We start from the raw sequence: 23729 nt of genomic DNA, 5'->3' as shown, positions 1-23729 counted from the left end.
GATACACCATACAACCCACTTTTAAAACTTGGATGTATGATTATCGCGTTAATAACGGCTTTACACTATATTTTTAATTTAAAATATGTATATAATACACACATCTGTAGAAGTACGGCCTCTTATTATCGTTATGATATCTGTGGATATTAACAATTAAATAAATACTTCATCTTGCACCAAATTTTCAACACATTTACACTGTTTTACTTATTACGGGTGAGAAGCCCCCGAGAGCGGTAGTGGGACTATACGCTCCTTGTTTTACGGCGTATATATTTCTAAAATGCCATCAAAATGTTTCATTTCTGGGTCTAAAAGTAGAATACCGACTCACTTGAAGCATTGCAATAATTTTAGGAAGCTACAAAAACGCTAAGTACTCACAAATACTCTTTTTTCACGTAAATTTGTCGCATTGTATTTTTTGAACTGTCATATTCTTTGAAACGAATAAAATGCAATATTCAATGTGCGTTGTGCGTACCTTTTCCTAACGGTTAGCACGAACGTCACGATGTTGATTTGCGTGCCCTTTATGCAAGTGTGTGTGAGAATTCATTGTCGCTCTGACTCAGTTGTGAGCGCGTTTGGTAATCAAACCAAAAATTACCATCTCACGCCAAATCATTTTTAGTTTGTTAAAATCGGCAATTTTAAGTGATAACATGTCAAGTTTTTCACTATTCCGACCTTACATGGTAAGGCGTATTCACATAAGGAGTAAACAAGTTTATTACCGTTTTTTTATCTTTAGATTAAACAGACAAAAAAAACTTTATAAGTAAATTTACGATTATATCACCTTTCTGCGTATACACACGTAACCATTCACAATTTGTCAAATCAAAGATATTCTATCTACGTATTGTGTTGTAAAGTTCCAAATAATAAGGGTTTTTTAGGAAAAAAAATTTTCCCTACCGAGAAAACACAAGGCCTCTAAGTCTATAATAGCCAGGTAACATTTTAAACACCCAAATGCGGCAAAAATTGTGAGGCGCATATGTCGCCGTTCTATTTGTATCAAGAACAGTAACTTTAAATTCAGTAAATTTAAATGATTCACCATTTCATATATTTATTACGCGTCAATACATCTTAAACAATAGGTCGAATCGTGGATTCGTTGAATAATATTTGTATTTAGGTATTATATTTCAACCCATTGACGTAATTTTTTTCAATAGCGTTGTTCGTTAAATGAATATAACTATTATTTCCAACGGCTAGTTATATTTTGATACAGTACTAGTATGCCTTGCACGATACTGCCATGGTTAAAATAGATTATTGTTTAGTTAACACTGAATAATTTAACAAATATATAAATTTAAAAAAAACTTTCTTTTATTTTTCGAGGTCAATATTATTAATATGTATAGATATTCTATCAAATATAAAATTTACAAATCTACCAAATAAATCCGCCTTCGATTTTCTCGAAAACGAAAGCTCAAATAAAAAATATCATAACCCAAAATTGACTTTAAATGAAAGGTAGATTCATTCACAAGTTATACCGTTTATACCACGAGTTTCCGAATACCGTGCAAAACAACCTTTCTTTGTATAGGAAATGTTTCTGAAATGCGATTCGTAAAGCCAAAAGCCGTTCAAATCTAATTAGATTTAACAACAGCAAGTGAATGATAAACATTTATAAAAAATGTCAAAGTAAATGCTTTACCAAAATAGTATGTTCTGCAAATAAGTCATACCTTTTTACTAAACTGTTTGTTTTACTTAATATTTCCAATTGCGTACGTGATGATGCGGGACATGATCATGACGCACATTTGACGTTGTATTTTGACAAGTTCATTAATGTACAACTACCGCCCTCTAGCGACAAAAAAATGAAGAGATTTTGACAGTTTGAGAAAATCCGCTGGCATATAACAAGCGCTTAAGTAATAAATGATGGCAGAAATTCGATGAAACTCACAATCAGCAGATGTCAAAATATTTATCATTTTTGTGGCGGTAATAAGGATTTCAACCAGGCGGAAAAAATAGACGCCACAGAAAAGACTACGAGCTATAAGAAAACAAAAACATGGCTTTTCTTAACACTACCGTTACGGTAAAAAAAATCACAAAGTTGAAAAAATCACATTGAGTACTAAAAGTAATAGGGAATTCCTGTCTAAATTTGATTTTGGCATAAAGCCCGGGCAACGCCGGGGACTTCAGCTGGTGTTATACAAAATGAACTTGTATCTGTATAGTTACATTCCTAATTATGTCACGGTTGTTTTTCAGATCATTGTTTCGAGTTATCACGGAGCCAACCAGTTCAGGGAGGAGTTGATCCACGGCTTTGTGCTCGTCTACTCGGCCAAACGGAAGGCCAGTCTTGCCAACCTCAAGTATGTATCAATCTTTAATGACTACTTCATTTTAGTACTGAAGCATCGTATGAAACATTCAGGATCATCAATTGTGTGGTTTGCATTTCAGCGCCTTCTCGATGAACATCCCCAACTTGCCTATCCAGGTGGTGGCCGTGGCGGAAGGAGCGGGGGCGTTCTTCGGCTCGGAGCTGTCGCAGATGCTGCTCACTGAGGGCAACGCGGCGGCCGACCGGCTGGGGGCGCACTTCTGCACCTACACACCCTCCTGTCACAGCAACTGTGAGTACACACGTCAAAAAGTCGTGTTAGTTTGTCTTTAACTTTTTCCCTGCGCCTGACGCACATGTATGTGGTTTGGAAAGTTGGACCCACGGCGCGATTGATACACGTGTGTGATCGAGCGTCACCCAAGATTCAAATAAAAGTTTTGCAGGATGTATATGAATCCTATAATTTCTATACCCGCTATATCCGATTTTTTGACAAAATGATCTGAGTATGACATCTTGTTCACATTTTTGCGAGCAACAAGAGGAGCCTAAAATTGAGTTTCAAAACCCTCCTTATCGCGACCAAAAACCATGTTAAAACTGCGAGTGAGAAACCAAATCCGCTATATCATACAGAAAGTTACTATCAAAACCCGCTATATCGGATTCAACGAATCACAAGCAGTTATTTTGCCAAAATACAATATGGCCGCCGCTCTGACGCCACGCTCGTGTGTCAAAATGATCTACGCGTGAGTTTCTAAACCCGCCATGTCGGCTCAGTTGACTTTCAAAATCACAAAGTGAGTATCAAAATCCGCTATATCCATTTTATTTATCGAAATTACTTAATTATTGCTAGACATATATAGAAAAATAAATGCTTTTCGAAATTTTATTACTCCAATTCATTATATAAAAAATTGTAATGCATTTATTTATGTACGCTAGAGATGTGACAGTTTTTTGCGGTTTTCTCCAAATCAATGAAAGTTGATATAGCGGGTATAGAAATTACACGACTCATATGTCAGATGGTACTCAACCTGGGTTTAAAATGTGCATTATTGTTCAGAAATATTCAAGAAGAAATACCAGACACATGCAAAAACAAAGTCCCCAATTCTCGGCTGCCGGTAGGAGATCTCTGCCATTTAGACGATAAATATATCCATTCGAGCGATGACGATATCAGGATGTTCAGTTTTCGATTCGGCCATTTGATTTAATTAGTATTAATACTGTAACATAATATGAACTGCTTACTGCAGTTAAAGCGTATGAATCCTCGGTGATTCCGTTTATCCCATATTTAATTTGCAATTCATAAAAATCACCTACCTACATTTGCTTAGCTATCGCTCGAGTTGATATCTCTCTCACTTTGCTTTTGTTCATTTAATTTTATATTTTATCTGTATCATCATTTTAGTATTGGATGGTTCCATAGCTTACTTGTGTTATTGTAATAAAAAAATTGATTTCAGAATTAGATAAGAGTGTTTTAAATATATATATAAAAATGTAAATATTCTTTTGTTCAAAGTCATAAATCTCCAAATTGTCTTCACCGATAGCTTTGAAATTTTGGCACAACGTTGCATTCAAATACGCGTGTGTTTTTATATCCTATATTATATAAAAACACACGCGACAGACACAACAGGTAAAAATATGATTTTTTTTAAAAACAGCACCATCTGATGTAAAAGAAAGACACGCTATTATTTCTCTATATGCACAGATAGACTGAGCCACAGCAATGTGTGGCGGAGTACAGCTATTAATAAATAAATAATGGCAAAATCGAGCTGATAATAATAATTATTATTATTATTATTTTTTTTTTTTTTTAAATGGCTTTTCACCCCAGTGGAGTGTTCTGGCCATTGTCAAGTAGAGAGTGTGCTGAGTATTTGTATTTATGTATGTGTAGGTTAATATTTATTTACCAAAGAATTACAAATACACAACATAAATATATACAGTAGAACCTCGTTAATTCGAAATCCACCGGACATCAAAAATCAAATTTCGAATTAACGAATTCCCACGTAATTCGAAATTTTATGAAGAAAAAAAAAAAAAAAAAACGCCGAAAATCGATTTTCTCGGCCGCCTCTTCAAATGCAGGTGGAATTTTAGTTGTAAATTCGTATTAATACCAATTATTTCTTTATTTTCGCGGCCGATTACCGTAGCGGCGGGCCCTTTAAATTCAGATATTCGCAATAAATTCGTAGAAATGCTATATATTTACGCGAAAATCGAGATTTCGCTGCCGATTTCGGTCGCGGCCTACCCTTTAAATTGAGATATTCGTAAAAATACGATATATTTCCGCGTAAATCTAGATTTCGCGGTAATTTTCCGTCGCGGCCGGCCCTTTATTTCAAATATCCGCATTTAAATTGGTAAAAATACGACATATTTCCGCGTAAAACGAGAATTCGCGGCCATATTCCGTCGCGGCCGGCTCTGTAAATTCAGATATTCGAAATAAATTCGCAATAATACGATATATTTCCGTGTAAATCGAAAATGCGCGGCCGATTTCTGTCGCGGCCAACCCTTTAAATTCAGATATTTGATGACAATTCGTAAAAATATGATATATTTCCGCGTAAATCCAATTTTATTGGCAGTTTTTCGTCGCGGCCGGCCTTTCAAGTTCAGATATTTGAAGTAAATTCGTAAAAATATGTCATATTTCGGCGTGAATCGAATTTTTTCGGCCGATTTCCGTCGCGCCGTATTTTTTAACTCGGATATTCGAAGTAAAGTTAGTAAAAATACGATATATTTCCGCGTAAATTGAAATTTCGCGTCCGATTTCCGTCGCGGCGGGTCCTTTAAAATTCAGATATTCGAAATAAATTCGTAAAAATACGATATATTTACGCGTAAATCGAGATTTCGCGGCCGATTTCCATCGCAGCGGGCTATTTAAATTCAAATATTCGAAATAAATTCGTAAATATACGATACATTTACGCGTAAATCGAAATTTCGCGGCCGAGTTTCGTCGCAGCCGACCCTTTAAATTCAGATATTTGGTGTACACTCGTAAAACTACGACATGTTTCCGCGTAAAACGTATTTTCTCGGCCCTTCAAACTCGGATATTCGAAATAAATTTGAAAAAGTATGACATTCCAGTGTAAATCGATTCAGATTTACAAGATAATAATACTAATTAGGACGATGTATAACCACGTAAAAATACATTTTTCGGCGTTTTACCGCCACGTCTGACTTTTAGATTCAGATTTACGAAATATTATGATTTATTTTCGCAAAAATCAAATTTTTTCGAATTACACGAACAAATTTTCGTGCGCGGACAAAAATAAATTTCGAATTACGAATTAACGAATTTCGAATTAAAAAAATTTTTGTATGAAAAAATTTTTCTGCGGAAATTTTTTTGGCGAAAATTTCGAATTACGCGTTTTTTCGAATTATCGGGGTTCGAATTAACGGGGTTCTACTGTAATATACAGTTCACTAAACACACTTTTTTCTTTATAAAGTTCAGCATTTGATCTCATCTGATATGAATTCTTTCTGATTCCAGCCGCCTTCTACACGCCATTCTTCAAGGAGGTGTGGGAGAAGAAAGGTGAGATTGAGCAGGCCTTCCACCTGGAGGAGGCCCCCCATCCGGGGCTGCAGGGGGCCCTGCCCGATGTGGCGGAACCCCGTCCACGGCCCCCACCTCGGGCGGATAGCTACCATCTCAACCACAGGTTAAACACTTTGTTCTTTCGTCGTTTCCTCATTGCCGAGGATCCAATTTCCTTGGTGAACCAAGTCCCTCCAATCCTCTTGCTTCTGTGTTGGACATAGGTGATATTTGATAACTGCAACGCATCAGTGAACTTCCCACCAAACACTTTTCCAGTGACCATGAGTTTCTCCAGGTTGTCGTTCTCTTGGCGAGCAAAGTATCTTAGGATAGCTTGTAGGTAAACAGTTGATAGCCTATTGTGGATGGCTAGCTCTTCCAGAATAGATTTATTAGTGCGTCCGGTTGTCCGTGCAATCCGCTGTAAGGCCCTTCTTTCACAGGGATACATAAATATCCGATGATTCAAGTATTTCGGTGACCAATTCTCATCGTCACTTGTGTCAGACATTTTGTAACAATGCGTATGCTTTAGATCGTTGCTAGGAAAAATGATATCCATAGCGGTTGTGAGTGAGATTATGAAAGGTAGTTTTGACGTTTCGAAATGAGTGGTAGCGACACGGGTCTCGTGATTCATTAGCGACGTGTATGGACAAGTCTTTTTCAACATTAATACTCAATCAGTATCGGATACTTGTGTATCGCTGTGGAAGAAGGACCTAAGATAATATATGTATATGTATATAATGAATGGATGTATGGGGGTATTCGTTATGCCTCTGTCGCTCCGTATCTTTTGCTCGTGGTTTATTTCACTATACAAATCCTTCTTGTAATTTTACTTGTATTTAGGCACTTTATTAACTCATTTTGAATAATTTGTTGTGTTTTTCAGGAATGACGGCTATCAACTCCCGAGCTCGCTGGACTTGCTTTTGGGATCTCAACAAGACAGTAACAATACTAATCACAGGGGTGGGTACATGCGAGGTACATATCTTTTGTATTGTGATCGTTACATTTAACATTAACCCTTTTTTATTTGTGTTATCAGAGTGTTAACGACTTTTGTTAAGAACAAAAAAGTTCTCGGTGAGATTGGTTAAATTTAATGTAATGCAGTAAGTTCTGGATATAGAGATTGCAGCTTCAAAACTCTACTTGTACAAGTTGAAATTTATTCAAATTACAGTAGAACCCCGTTAATTCGATATCCACAGGACCGAAGCACACAAAAGCCGAATTTCAAATTGATTCAATTCCCTGCAACTTTATTCAAAATTTTAAGAATTAAATTTCTGAAAAGTAACGATGTTCTGCCGGCTTCATGAAATTCAGATATTCTAAGTAAAATCGTAATATAAAATCGCAATTTTATAGCTTTTTGCCGCTAAGCCTGGCCTATTTACATGTTTTCGCCCAATTAAAATTATTTCATATCAGGTATGCAAAAAAATAAAATCACACAGATCATAATAAATTTTGAATCTGAATTATTTTAAGTAAATTCGCACCTCGTTTCAGAGTTGAGGAACTGGTGAGGAAGCTCCATTCGTACCTAGTCAGTCACCTTGAATGACTAGGTACAACAATTACAAATGTACTTATTTTGAAAATGATTTATTTTTGGTGTATAGAGCATAGAACAACTACAGTGTTTCTACTTGGAATGTTTGCTACCCCCACTAAATCCTTTTGGTTTTGGAGATATTGCTCGATCGGGAGTTTGCTTTAGAGATGCATGCTTCGTCACCGTAATACAGTAGAATCTCGTTAATTTCAAATCCACGGGACATCAACAATAAAATTTAGAATTAATATTCCCACATAATTTGAAGTTTTATGAAAAAAAAAAAGAAAGTTCCTAGTATCTTTGCAGTAAATTCGTAACAATACAAATTATTCCCGTGTAAATCGAATTTTCGTATCCGATTACCGCCGCTGTCGGCCATTCAAGTTCAGTTATTCAAAGTAAATTCGTAAAAATACCACATATTTCTGTGTAAACCAAATTTTCGCGCCGATTACCGTCGCGGCCAGCCCTTTAAATTCGGATATTCAACGTAAATTTGTTAAAATACGAAATACTTTCTCATATATCAAGATTTCGCTGTCGATTTCCATCGCAGCCCGTCTTTTAAACTCATATTAGAAGTGAATTCGTAAAAATACGATGTATTTCCTCGTGAATTGAAATTTCACGGTCGACCCTTTAAATTCAGATATTTGGTGTGAATTTGTAAAAATATGACATATTTTTACCTAAAACGAATTTTCTCGGCTCTTCAAACTCGGATATTTATAAATTCGAAAAAATATGACATTTCAGTGTCGATCGATTCAGATTTACAAAATAATAATACTAATTAGGACGATGTATAACCACGTAAAAATACATTTTTCAATGATTTACTGCCACGGCTGTCCTTATATATGAAATTTTATGATTTATTTTTGCAAAAATTGATTTTTTCAAATTATACCAACGAATTTTCGTGCGCGAACAAAAATTAATTTCGAATTACGAATTAACGAATTTCGAATTAACAAACCATTTTGTATTAAAAATTTTTTTGAATAATGCGTTTTTTTCGAATTATCAGGGTTCGAATTAACGGGTTTCTACTGTATATTGTATTGATGGATCTTCCAGTTCATTAGACATTTCCAAATACTAAGTTTTGAGTTATCTCCATTATAAAGTCGCTCTCCGCGTCTGTCTGTTTGTGTGCTTAGTTCTTCTAAACTGTGCAGCGGATTTTGATAGGGTTTTCACATTCATTTAAATAATTTCTTCCGGAAGGTTTATATATATAAAACATGCATATTATATTTATAGAAAGTGGAGAAAAGTCAAGCAAACCTCGGGTACATTTCTTTGCCAATGTCAGCATTGAATTGAGTACTGTACCAGATAGAGCGTACACTTTTACACACAACTCATAGAGCTAATAAGAGATAGACCTGCCCTATAGAGGTGAGGGGAATAAACCAAGCTGCGCAGAGCGGGAAAGTGGCCTTCCATTGATTTGTCAAAGAAAGAATCTGACAGTCTGCAGGCAACTCGCATTGTAGTGCTTGTTGCTTAAAATCGAACATTTTGTTACAGTTTGACATTTTTACAAATGTTTTATAATGTACCCACCGCAGTAAACGAGCTTGTGAAGGATGAGTGAACGTCCGACGGTCCGATTAGAAACAAACATTCATACCTTCAGCAGAAAAGTCCCACAGTGGACTGCGCTGCAAACCGTTACCTTACTTTAGCAAATTTTGCCTTTCTGCGCAGGGTCTGGTTATTTTGATGTGTGTTTGCCAGCGGTCAGTGTACGAATAATGTCGTAGTTTATTTAAGACATGTTCGAACCCTTCTGGTGCCAGAAAGATTGTTACGTAGTTTGCCTCCAGCTAGTCGAAATGCTATTCAGATTTTGCTTGTATCTCTGCTGACTTGAGTACAGTACAAATACAACGGCATATTTAACCCCTCAGGCCTCTGGCATATTCTGTCAGAAAGTCTGAGTATTTCCGCTTTGCAATAAAATCCAAGTAAATGGAATGTTTCTGAATGTATCCGAAAACTAATAACTGTTTTTGAAAAGCGATGAAATATGCTTTCGAATTTTATTATCAGAAATAAATATATAATTTTTGAAATATCAAAATTTTGAATGCAACCATATTTTTTGAAGTTGCTCGCTTTACAATTTTTGTAATTATAATAATTAATTACGAAAAAAAAAAAAAAAAAATTTACTTAACTTTATACGAATGTATTGCAAAGTTACAGTCACAAATTGCGGTCGGAAGCTTTGGTTTCATGGAGGTGTACCTGTTAATTCTTCTGTGGTTAACTTCTAGATTTGAAAATGAAGCGTGAGGAGCGTGAAGTGAGGGAGATCATATTATATATTGATTATATATATAAATTAAACACTTTTTATATATAATCAACAATTTAGTCTGAGGGGTTGACTCAAAGTTCATGTTTTGGATTTGTCTGGCTAATGAACTGGACCAATAATTTTTTTTTTTAAATAAAAAAAAAATGGACCAATGATATTTGCATGTTGATATTGCTGTCGTTAATTCCTATAAATGTTGTATTTGCAGTTTAACATTGTAATTTTTATGTCTAGGTTTCAACGTGTACCCTCCGCCCTCCACACCCCCTGAACCTGCCCCCCCAGACCACAGACTACCCCCCGCCGACTTATCACGTACGTTACTCCAAACACGACTTCTTCCTTGTTCATTCTCACTATCTTCTCTCTCCGTCTCCACGTCTTGGGTTCTTCTGGAACCAAACCATTAACAAAATGATCATGCTTTTCCATTTTGAAAACTACAGTAATCCCTCAAGTGGTAACAAACTGCGGACCGCATTTATATTTGATAATCTACCTAGATTTTAAGATATTTTTCCTCCATGAAGCGAATAAAATTTTTCATTTTTCACTGTTATAACTAGCTTTCGTATTGTATTTTAGCTACTAGTTTAGGCGGGAGCCATTTTTATATTTTGAAGTGTGATTTTTGTGTTCAATCTGTTATGAATTACTGATGTTTCAAGCTTGTTCTATCGAGGGATTACTGTATTTTATTTAAAATTAAAAATTCTTGCAAAATGTATTTAATATTTTCTGTAGTTTTGATAATAATTGGTATGTAGTAACTATGTTTTCATCATATTTCAATGTTATCTCATGCAGCGGATTTGAATTGTTCAGAGGATTCTTTGAGCACACACGAATCAGGTGATTTCCCATCTATTTAGTATTTTAAGTTTCACAACTCACCGTATACTTGTTAGTTTCACATCTACCAAAAACGTAATTTTCTAATGATAACTGAAACTATCCTAACCTAACTATATATGTACATTACTTTCTCGGTAAAGCGCCACTCGTTTATCCCACAGCTGCTTTAATCTGCCACTATTTTTACTAGTTGAAAGCACAAAATCAACCTCGACAGTATTCGTATGACAAATTCAGTACCCTAGTGTCTAGTGCCACGACTCGAGCGCTAAGCTTTGTACGTCGACGGGTTGGGTTATCTTAGTCTTACACACTCCGTAACCATACGGCCATCTGGCTCGCTAGCGTTGACTCTTTTACCAGGTTAATTATTGTTTTTTTAGGACATCTGTATGTGTTTCTGTTTGTTTTGTTCTGCCACGCTTTTTTTTTTAATAAGTTTACAAAACGGAGCCTTCTCGCAAGCGTAAACATGACACCCTTTAAACCATAAAATGGAAATCTTACGAAAGATCGATAGCCGTGTTTGTTTTTAAGAAATACATTTTTTTTTTTTTTTTTGAAAGAAAAAAAGAATAGAAATCACAAGTTATAAATAGTGATTTTTGGCATTGACATGCCTCTTGAATTCTTCAAGGCTACTATTAAAAATATCGATAGTCTTGGAGGCGTTGTTTAACAGCGCCATACCTCGTGTCATGCTATGCCGAGCCAGTACGTCCGTTCTGCCACGTGGGATACATAGCAGATCATGGTGCCGTCCTTGGCTGTAGTTGTTCGGTACGAACAACTTATAGCATTCCAGAAGGTATGGGCTATCTATTAAATTATCAAGAATTTTGTACGCCGTTACTGCAAGGGCCCCACTCCTCCTCGAGTGGAGACGCAAGTAGCGCGTTTCGGCAAGCAAATCTTCGTGATGCATGAATAGCGGGTACTCTCCGTGCATTCTCAAATACATGCATCTCAAAAACTTTTTTTGAATCTGTTCTAATTTTTCAATTTTTACATGTTTTGTATGCATAGATTATATCTACCGCTTTCACTTCTATAATCAGACACTTGCCTGGTTTTTGGGGTTGTGGAAGACACTATCGGTATCGCCCTGGCTATAAATCAGCATTCAGAATTAAAATGTTTTATTCAAATGCCTTTAGCCGTATTTGGTGACCAAATCTGAAAAGCCAGATACTGATACCACTGTCTTCAGCCTCCCATCATACCCCAATGGGGGATGACATAGTCCCACTTGCTCCAGACGATTTAAAGCAGTTGCAACTCTTGCCAACAGTTACCAATGAAAGGTGTGTGCCCTATGCCCTTATTTTTATATAATCAGCTGTACCCCGCCACGCGTTTCTGTGTCTCAGTCTTTCTGCGCAGATAGAGAAACAATTGCTTTTGGCGATGTTTGTCCAACAGATTGCGCTGTTTTTTACTTGTCACAGGTAAATAATGTATACAGGGTGTATCGGCACGTACCCGACAAACTTTAACCACTTATTCCTTAGCACATTTGGAGTAAAAAATGTTATGGGAACTTTGCAGTCCGTTAACATTATTTTCAATTAAAAACAAAAAATTATAAAAAATCCGCACTCCGTCACTGTCATTGGCATTGTTTCTCGTGTTCAACAGCTGTTATTAGCAAGTGTGTCAAAAAGCGTCTTCGCTCTTTCATACACACTAAATAATAATAGTTAAAATTAAGACGAATGGTGCCGTGCCATTTCGTTGTGATTGTAAAAGCGCGCCAACGTAGGTACGTACGTATATTATTGAACGAAACTCGAATAAAATATTGCCAGATGGGTTTCCAAACTGTGACAAAGGATAAAACAGTGGTGACATGTGGTGAAAATATGTGATAAATTTTTTATTTAAAAAAATGTTACCGGACAGCAAAGTGCCCATAACATTTTTTACTCCAAATGTGCTAAGGAATAGCTGGTTAAAGTTTGTCGGCTACGTGCCGATACACCCTGTATAATATAGGTATATAAAAACACAAAATTTGAAAGCAATCGGTGAAGTACTTTCAAAGATTGAAGATTTTGAACAAACTAATATTTATATTTTTATATATATTATTGGATCTACAATAGTAGATGTGAAGCTAACAAGAAGCAATAACACTTCATTTATTATTGTTATTATTTGTATTTTAATCAACATGCTTTGCCATACTCATTTGCAATAAACTGTACCAGGGCAAAACAGTGAACCATGTTAATATTTCACTAAACAATTATTAACATCTCATATTATAGTAGTGAGCGTAGAAAGGTAAAAACGCTCTTCGCTTAAAATATAATAATTAATTAATGAAGTAATGTCTTGTTATAAAAAAATTTGGTTTGGCTGAGGATTGAATCTTCCTTCCCAGGGACCGGATTTAGCCGCGTTACCGACCTTGCCAGGTGCCGATTGTGTAGGACTGACATTTATTTTGTATATTAACTGCCGTAATATCGTCCCATTCGAGAGAAATGCATGTATGTGCGTGTGTACATGATTGACACCAAAAGTTGATAGAATGCATTGTCATCGACGATGAGTCTATCTGCAGAGTTACAGCTCGATTGGATGTTAGGAAGTGGGTTAATTTCCACTTGCAATATTTGCATAGATGTATTTAAAAAGGATCCAAAATATTAACAAAGGAAAACATACACAATTTTAAAATTTAAGATTTTTCCACTAACAGTTTTTTATTTGACAATTGCAATATGCATATGTTAGGAACTAAACATGCTAATAATTTTTGTTATTTGTTTTTGGGGTGTTATGCCGTGTTGCGCTAACTCCTTCTATAGCCAACGTTTCGGACACTGTAACGTTGTCCGAAACGTTGGCTAAAGAATGAGTTAGCTCAACACGGCATAACACCCCAAAAAACAAATAACAAAAATACTTTTGGCCGTGAAAATCTTAAATCATATATGATAATAATTTTATCATAAAATAAATAAATCAGTTGGTATATTTTGAAATGTTGTAGCATATGTTCAAAAGTGTTCAAATTTCATGATGTCAGGGCTCACCGTTATTTAGTGGGACCACAAATTGTCTGTTTTATCCACTCGTTAATCGTCTGCGTTGAGTGATTAGCGTTCGAATGGGAAATTTCTCGCCCTCATTTAATCAAATTAAATCATACCTCTAAATTTTAATACGGAGACATATAAACTGATGATATTGCTATATAGCCAATGAATTTACCTATATTTTACCGTTTATCTTATATTTTTAGAATTATTAAAATCGTAAATGCACAAATTCTGCCATTCAAAAATGGCATATTATGGAGTTGCGATCACTCAAGACGTTTTGCAAACTTGGCATAATATGATGAAAAAAATACTAACATAATTACCTCAACACAGGCTTGTCCTAGTGAGGTTAAAAATTCTAACGTAAAAAAGATACAATGTAAAGAAACAATAAACAATACTATTAATTGCTTGTAACCTGATGATGTTTGCCTTTCTGTAAAAGATTTCAAAATAAATAAACTGCCATGTTGTGTGTATGTAATTGCAGATACGGGCGGCGGGTGGGGCATGGTGAATGCACGCTCCGCCACCACGGGAAGGACGCGCGCGCCGCCCCCTCCACGCCATCGCCACGCCCACACGCTCAAGGTGCAGTCCGCTGTAAGTGCTCCTTACTCCTCGCTCCTTCTACTCTATTACAGCTTTTCAATGTGTCCACGAAAACCATAAACTCAAATACATATACATAATCAATGAAAAATACATATTATAAAATAACGAAATACAGGAACTAACTTATGGACTTCCAAACAACTCGGTCTCTAACTAAAGTACAGTATAACCCCTATTTTACGTTTTTTAAGGGACTGAAAAAAAAAACCTAATTGGAGGGAAAATGTAAAAGGGGGGTTTGAAAAAAAAGAACATTTAAAGTTTTTTTTCTAAAAAAATAACGTTTTATTAAAAACAACATTCAATTTTATTTATTTTTTATTAAATAAACTTGTATATTAGTTTGTTGCATTTTGGGTTTTTTGTTATGTAATTCTCTTTCAAGACTATATAAAGATTTCAAAATGTCATCTTGAATATCAGCACAGCTTGTAAAGTAGGTTTTTAAACCCTCGATGAACCTCATTGCTTCTTCTTTTGTTGGAATATCACCCTCTTCTTCATCAGACAAGTCTGCTGGTGTTAAATGACTGTCAACAATGTCATCAACTTCCACCAAGTCTGATGTCATAATATTGGAGTCAATGTTTACATAATCCTCCAGGGGTTGGTCTGAAATTCTTTCCCAGCCTTCTATAACACCACACTGGACATTTTCTTGGGTACTGGGTATGTAAAAATGAATAATATCGAACCGAAAGCAATATTAAATAATAAACCGCGAACTAGTAGCTTGTAAGACTGATGACAGAATAATTCAAAACACAAACACATTACACAATACCAAAAGAAAAGATGGCAACCAATGGACCAATCACCTTATTGTGCGCCAAACTCGGGCCAATCACAACGTCGCTTGTTAACCAATCACCGTACGCCTTTTAAAAACACGGAGTTTTCCCTCCAATCACCTTGTTTTGGGCCAAACTCGGGCCAATCACAGCGTCGCTCTACGACCAATCACCGTACGCCTTTTAAAACCACGGAGTATTCCCTCCAATCACCTTACGCTGTTCGAATGTCACGACCCAATCATTGTCAAGCGCGCGTAACTCGCATATTTTGAATATTTCCGACGTAAATCGCGGGAAAAAAAACGTAAATGCGGGTATTAAATGTACTGAAATACATCGGGACTGAAAAAATTACACGCAATTGCCGGGAAAACGTGAATTCCGGGCACGTAAAAACGAGGTTATACTGTAGGTCATTTGATTCACTCGATCATGTCATGTCTTCTTTGAACATCCCCGACTTCTTCCACCATTGAAAATTGTGTCATATATTCTCCTTTTATTGTTGTATTTGTTCATCTGCTCTTTTTTTACATGAATACCGCACAAGAGTCCCAATTGCTTCCAACCGTCTTGTCGATTGGGGTATGTTAGGCTGAAGATAGCAGGGAAGGGAAAGGAAGGTGGGGAATTACCTCGCCATTCAGATCTGATCACCAAACGCGACTAAAGCCATTTTAAGCAATGTTTCAATTCTGAATGATGTTCTCACACCAAGGCGATACTGAGAGTAACTTCCATTCTAAAACGTGCCGCAAATGTACTATATATTATTTTAAATGATAAATTGAAATTGTGAAATGACACAAATCAATCAAATGAAATTTACTTGTGTTAGCACACACAAACCATTTCACCTGTTGTATGCCAGGAAATTCCAAGCTTTTTTGAAAAAAACCGCGCGCAAATTACTCTCCTGCCTTTTGGTCAAACATCCGTTTAAAAACAAAGAAATTGTTTATTTTGCGATTGTTTTCTGTTTATCAGATAATGTATCTTATTATTCATATATATTACATGATAATATTGTTACAAGTTTTCCCAGAATAGCTAACTTTAACAAAAAAAATGTGTAAAAATTTTCCCATTCGGCAAACAAATGTAAAAAAATATATTCATACGAAAATTAACTGATTTTTTTATTTTTACACAAACCTGAATAGACACCCCTCGTGAAAAAAAATAATCCAAAGGTTTTTCGAAGAAGTAATGCCATTGACACTTCTTTGAAAATGTAAAATATTTTCATTTATTCAAAAAAAAAATCAAACGTCAAGTGTCCACTTAAATTTTTTTTGTGTCGTATTTTATAAGTATATGATAACAATTCTTCCAGATTTCGGCAGTTTATACAACTGTTGTTACTAATAATATTATTTTGTACAAGAAACCTGTAAATAAATAATGCTAAAAATAAAAATATTCATTGGGACGTAAAAATTTTGACATTTCTACGATAAACTTACAAAGCTAATTATCATCACTTTTCTTGGGTGAAATATTATAAAAATTACATTAAAATAATGTAGATAAAACTATCTTTCTGATGATACCTCAAATCTATTATTTCCACAATCAATTTATATCAAAAATAATGAAAGAAGTAAGAGGTTACCTTATAAAAATTCGCGACGTTTCTGCATTGTTGTCAATTCGCCCGCTATAAATGGCCGCCGGCATCCGTGTACAGATGTGTTTTTAAAGAACAGGGTGACAGAAAAATCATGACTCGAGGAATAAAAATAAAATTTGCTAATATTTTTTTATTAATATTTATTTAAATACGTTTTTTTAAATTCAGATACTGTGTGGTTCAAAATAAATAAGAAAAAAAAATCATCATATTTATTTCAGTTTTAGAACAGGTACATGAAACACGTTTTTTTAATCTTTGGTCGAGAGACTGCGAAAAAAATCATTTTTCACATACATAAATTTATTATTATAATATTCAAATTTTTAGACACTGTTTCTGTCCTCCTCAAAAGTGGAAGATACAATGAATGGAAACGAAAATTCAAACAATGCAAAGATGCACAATGCACTTGTTTCAGTAAACATTTTTATTCAAATAATGCACAAATACACCCATTCAATAAATAATTAAAACCATAAATAACAACAACCAGTACCAAATTACAATCACAGATAACAAAATCCAAGTAACAAATGATAACACACATTCAACAAATAACCAAAACCAGGGAACACGTCGGGTGATGGGCCAGGCTGAAGGACCCGTGAAGGTGGAGAAATCCTCGGACCAGGTGAAGGTCTGCTCCTCTGGATTCTCCTCCTCCCCCTCCTCCAAAGGCTCCAACTCATCCTCAGGAACATCCATTTCCACCATTGACGGAAGTTCTACATCACCGGCGAGGGATTCATCCTCGCTATCAGTGAATCCGTACAACTCCGCAACCACGTGGTCGGTTTCCTATAGACAGAAAGAAAAGAAAAAAATATATATACAGCTATGTAAAGCGTCCTTGAGGTAATACAAGACAAAAATGGCGCTGTAAAAGTTAGCCAAGTGTTATTATAATTACCTGAGTATTTGGAGCCCGATGCGTGGAGGATGTTGATGGTCTTGGGTCAGCCTGCCATCCCGGAATCTGAAACTGTAAACATTAATTGTTACACGAATGTCTTTCAATTTTGGAAAGGATGAAGCGTACAACCACTATAGAACTACTACTAATACACAACATACCGTCGCAATTACTGCAAATCTTTCTTCTGTGGTGTCTTCCTCCGTTGACACGCTTGGAATCTCCATTCTATAACAATAGAAACAATCATGTATATCATTATATAATATAATCATCAATACGCGTATAAATATTTTATACCTAAACAAAAAAAAGTTTGTTAGTACTTTTTTGCACACCCTATATAACTGATCTAATTTTGTGATATTTATCACTATTTTTATAAATAAAAAATAATATTTCTAGTAAAAATTATTAGAAATAAATATTTCTAATAAATAATGTATTTTCTAAGAACCCTGTACGTCCCATACAAAATTTGAATTTGTAAAAAACGTTGATATCTGCGCGCGCAGGCACGCGCAGGCGCGGATATGATTTCAAGATGGCCTCTCACACATACATATAAACAGTACACATGTATTTGTGCAGGTTTCTGATGTGTTGCATTTATTTAATTAAAAAATATTAACTAAATATTGACGAAACTAGGGCTTTTATACACAATCTCAATAGTTTTCTTTACATAATGATGTACAATGCTTATAAGATTAGGCAATATTTACGTGAATATCGATGAAGAAACGTCAAAATATTTCTCGGACAGTTTTTTAGCGCGGGGAACATTGGAATATTATTTCTTGTAAAATATTAACTAAATATGGACAAATCGAAGGCTGTGATATATGTTCTCAATTGATTTATCTGCAAAATGAGATACAAAACAAATCAAATAACACAATATATGATGCAACATAGCTAGAAATAAAACGACATTTTTCAATACAAAACATCGCGTATACATTTGACGTAATATTTTGTCAGTTATATTGAGTTATCGCATTTTAAATTTACCGAAACATATGCCGTGAACAATCAACTATGTATAAAAAAAACATTACTTACGTTTTATTGATGAATTACTTCGTTTTGGCACTTTAAAATGGTACCGCGCTGTGAAACTACGACCGTTAAAATCTCGTCAAAATTGATGTTTTGACATTCCACAGAAAAATTTATTAAATTTAACCTAAGAAGTTTGAAGTCTTTCCGGTATTTGCTGGATAAAGAACGAGAATAGCGCAAGCGATTAAGACCTTGTTCTACATACAAATTCTTTGTACATAAGGGTTAAAATCGCACATAATTTTTTTTTTTTGTTTTTGTTTTTTAAAGTTCGAAAATAATGTATGGCACTCACATATGCGGGCCCGGCATACGAGAAGTTCATCCGATTAAAAAAAAAAATTGAAACGTTGCTCCAAATGGCTTTAGCCGTGTTTAGTGACTAGATCTGAATAGCCAGGTACTTCCCCACCTTCTTCTTTCCCTTCCCCACTTACCTTCAGCCTCACAACATCCCCCAATTGGGGATGCCATAGTCTCACTGGCTCCAGACGGGAGCAGTTGGGACTCTTATGAGGTATTCACTATAAAAATAAAAATAAATCCCTTTCTTATTGTTATCCATTACGATTATATCATCCTTGCATTCTCTCCAGATCTCTACATTTTTAACACGATCGTACATGGTTTTAATTTACTCAGGGATCTCATTTCTTTAACATTCAAATGCTTCCTTCGTCAGAACCATTATATTATTAGTTAAGCAACTTCACTCAACAAGATACTCAACCACAAAGCACTCTTTTCAGGGTGAAATGCCTAAAACCAAAAAAAAAAAAAGATACTCAATGATTCAAGTAATTTCTCAACTACCGCCGTACAACTGAGCAGAAGTTTTTTACACAGGCACACACGTTGCCTATACTTTGTACGCTGTGACATTCGTCAGCGACGCTAGTCTCCTGCGACGAGCAGGGCGAGGTTGTTTCCACATGCGTCATGGAGACTTTAAATAGTTGGACATTTTGTAACAATCTGTATGCTTTAGATCAGAGGTTCCCAAACTTTTTTCCCCCGTAGACCGCTTGCCAAATATATTTTTTTCCGTAGACCCCCTGCCTGCCGAATATTGAATTTTCCTAAAACTATTAAAGTCCCATGTGATAATCATTTCTCTTTTTTGTAAGAAGATTCCCTTCCCTTGCCTGTCCAACAACCGGGTGGCGGGTATAGTTCCTCTGTCTTTACGTTGTGGAGACAGGGGCGCCCTTGTGAGGTATTAGCGGGATAAGCAACGGGAATTTCTTTCTGTAGCTGGCCCTACAGAACTGCGCCTTAAGTTCTTTGTTAGCGCTTATTCCGGTCAGTTCTTCTTGTCATATGATATCCGATTCTTCAACATTCCACTTCCACAGTTAAAATGTCCTTAAACTTAGTTTTGAAGTCTGTGTGAAGTATATTTAAATGTTGAACGTCATTATTACCCTGGACGTTTTTCAAAAACAAGTTGGGAATCTAGGTAAATTCGCGGCTTCCGATATGCAATGTTTTGCTTGAATATATTAATACCGACAAGAAAAGGAACGTATAATTTTATTTATATACCTCAATAAACAACTTTACGAAATATAAAAATACAAATATCAAATAAGTAATTTCTCAGTCTATTATTAGTTTTACGCTATCTGTGTTATTTGTGTTAGGTGTATTGTGTCATTTACGGAACTCCTAAATGTTGACTTAAGGTAAATGGGGGTCCGCTCGTATGTACCCCCATTTGAATCTCATGGACCCCCAAATTTTTTTCTCGCTGACATAGACCCCCAGCAATCCGATATCGACCCCTGGGGGTCTATATAGACCACTTTGGGAACCTCTGCTTTAGATCAATACTAGGAACAAAGACAACAAGACAAGAACACAGAAGAACACAAGAATCACAGGATATAAAAATTACAGCCACACCAGCTGTTTGGTTATGAAAGCATTCTCGTTTTGACTTTTTGAGAATACACCAATGATTGACGGCGACGTGAGTACTCAAGATGATTATCGGATACTTGCCTATCCCTGTGGAAGACAGAACTTATTTCTTTGTTGTGATTTTAAAAAAAAACCGTGCTATGGATTATGGAATTACCATTGAAGATCTTTTCAATTCATTGGCATTGATTCATCAGCACCAAATAGAATCGTTATTGTATATAATGTTGATAGTTATCTAGACTAGAGGCTTTTGAGATGTGGTCCTATAGAAGACTGTTAGGAATTTCCTGGAGAGACCATATTACAAATGAGGAGGTCCTCCAAAGAATCGAAGGAGGAAGGCACCTGCTCAGGACCTTGTCCGAAAGGCGTGCAAGATGGATCGGCCATGTTATACGACAAGAAGGCCACGCCGAGAGTACCTGGAGGACCTGCTGGTGGACGTGCGCTGCTCATCATATGCAGAAGTCAAAAGAGCCGCACAAGACAGGGAAGAATGGAAGAGGAGATTAGATGAAATTGCTGCAAACCAATCCCAGGATTGAAACCAGAGAGAGAGAGAGTTATCTAATTGTAATGGTGTGTTTTCCAGCAACCGGGAAAGCTGGAGTTGAGCAGCTATGCCATGGTCTCAGGAGCCCTGCAGCAGATGTCCCTGAGACCTCGCCCGCCCACTACCAGAAAGGTGACGTAGACCCCTTTGCATTTGTTATTTCTTTAGCTGTACATTCAATACACAGTATAGCTTTTAATCCTGGAATCTCAAGAACCGGGATCCCAGGAATCCTGGAAATTCCAGACCTTTGTCGGCACCGTAATCTCAGTGCTGTGCTTGATGTAATCCTGGGTTTGCGGGATTTTTGTTGGTTTCACAACCTAGTTTCAACTGTGGAAATATCTTTTTTATTGACAGCATGTTGTTTATTGCACAATATTCTGCCCTCCAGGTCATAAAGATTTTGGGATTGGCTATATTTATTGCGCTGTCTGTTAGAAGTAAGAAAAAATTTTCGAAGCCTGAATAACATTCAGTATGTCTTGCGTGTCTGGGCGTTTGAACGAAACTACAATAATCTCAATGGTTGCTGACATGTTGAAATCAGTCGAAGAAAAGATGTATTACACTGTATCGGAATTAGACATTGAAATTGCAAAGGAAGTCGATTTAAAACTATCTCTACTAATGTCACACTAATATCTACTAATGAACATCCTTTGGACAAAGGAGTTTTTCTTATAGAGCTACGTTACTTAATAATATGCTCAGTGAAAATATAAAACTATAGGTTCGTTGAAACTATTCAAGAAAATGGTAAAAAATTCCATACTGGCTGAGAGTGGTGATGTTTGTTGGATTGCCCATGTCGTGGCTTCTGTATGAATCATCTGTGTATGTGTTATGTGATTTACTTATTTGATTGAATATATTGTAAAGCTACTCATCTCGTCACAGGAATTCCCATGTGAGATGAGCAGCGTAGGAAAAAAAAAAATTGAGCTATGCTAGTTCTTCGGAGCATCGGAGAGGTAACCGTTTTGAGAATAAGCGGGAGTTTCTTATGTAGGGTATCTTCACATGCATGTGTATCAACCAGTAAGTTGCCCAGCCCTATGGGATCAAAACCAAGAGCTTCACTAGAGTAGCCTATTACAGTGTGGAAATCGTTTGCCGGTTGCAAAGGGATTCGCCATTAATTAATTAATTATTTGTGTTTTCAGGCCCACCATGGTTCCACACAGGGTCACCATGGCAAGTCTACCTTTGGCCACCATCATCCTTCAGGAGTTAGCTCCGAAACAGAATTGGATGCCCAGTACGCTCAGGTAAATATCTTCGGAAAGACTCGATTCTATTAATTTATTATTTTTAAGAACATTACTAAATTAAAATTTTAATTCGTTTTTAAAGATAATATCGATACCAACATACTTAGTTTGTAACTTATATGCTACATAATGACAAAGTCGACCATCACATTTTATTAAAAAAATTAAGTAACATTGGACATACAATCGTTGTCAGTTACGGACTCTGTCTTTCTACGGAATACAAAACCAACTCCGGTATTCCCCAGGGATCTGACCTAGGACCCCTCCTCTTTTTTCTATTCATTAAGGACATTAGCAAGACCATTTACCACTCAAAATATCTCCTTTTCGCTGATGATATAAAACTTTTCGAAGCTGTTAAAAGTCACATCGATTTTCTTCTTCAAAATGACATTGATTTACTTGTCAAATGGTCGGAAGTGAACAACTTACCTTTCAACATCCAGAAATGCGTTGTCGTCACATTTACAAGATCCAAAGATACATTACAGGGTATCGATTCTCCAATCAAGGCCGCTCGTCCGTAGAAAGTACATACATTGGTCAAAATTCTTATTCTTGAATCTCGTCGAAGCTACATAATTACATAGCCCACGAGTAACAAGTGGGTCGAACCACTCCTTGTTCGAGTGGAATGACTTCATCGACAATCGAGGCCCTAATCATAATAAAAATATATTAACACGCAAAAATGAGATTCCAGACCTTTGCCTGATTTTCGAAGCAATCGAATTCCACATATTTGAAATTGTCTCCTGCGCCAACAAAATTCTTGGATTTGTTCTTCTTAATGTGAGATCATTTACTTTAAGGAATCGCGATACGGAGAACATATGAACACCTTGTTCGCAGTATCCTGGAATATAGCATTATTATTTGAACCCCTTCTGAACATAGAAATAGAAAAAGTACAAAAGAGGTTTATGCATTATCTCTATTTGATAGAAAATACATACTATCCATTCCTGTGTCCATCCGTGTTCTTAACAGGAATGCTGGATTTCAATACCTTAAAAGCATGCCGAAAAATATTTTTAGGTAAACAATTTTCAAGTTAATTTCTGGAACCATGCTTCTCCACTGTTGAAAGAGGTTAACTTATATAGGAAGGATTTTGATCTCAACTGCATTTTCAAAATTATTAACAGTATGATTGATT

At 35.9% G+C, this 23729-nt stretch overlaps 1 protein-coding gene across 7 annotated transcripts in view; it reads left to right on the top strand.

The window, feature by feature from the left end:
* RhoGAPp190 (Rho GTPase-activating protein 190) overlaps positions 1-23729 on the top strand; it is a 110397-nt gene that overhangs the window by 48929 nt on the left and 37739 nt on the right. For 4 of the 7 annotated variants that reach the window (XM_089649195.1, XM_089649191.1, XM_089649194.1 and 1 more), the window contains 9 exons: positions 2266-2372; positions 2464-2636; positions 5925-6096; positions 6874-6968; positions 10118-10198; positions 10691-10735; positions 14282-14394; positions 21333-21425; positions 22460-22564. In XM_089649195.1, the coding sequence (XP_089505321.1) occupies positions 2266-2372; positions 2464-2636; positions 5925-6096; positions 6874-6968; positions 10118-10198; positions 10691-10735; positions 14282-14394; positions 21333-21425; positions 22460-22564 (984 nt within the window). The remainder of the gene's footprint in view (positions 1-2265; positions 2373-2463; positions 2637-5924; positions 6097-6873; positions 6969-10117; positions 10199-10690; positions 10736-14281; positions 14395-21332; positions 21426-22459; positions 22565-23729) is intronic. The other 3 variants (XM_089649198.1, XM_089649196.1, XM_089649197.1) reach the window with 2 other exon arrangements.

The sequence above is a fragment of the Hesperophylax consimilis genome, chromosome 29 (genome assembly GCF_061612785.1).
Source record: "Hesperophylax consimilis isolate HC1 chromosome 29, BYU_Hcon_1.0, whole genome shotgun sequence".
Classification (NCBI taxonomy): domain Eukaryota; kingdom Metazoa; phylum Arthropoda; class Insecta; order Trichoptera; family Limnephilidae; genus Hesperophylax; species Hesperophylax consimilis.
This window is presented reverse-complemented; position numbering and strand designations above follow the sequence as displayed.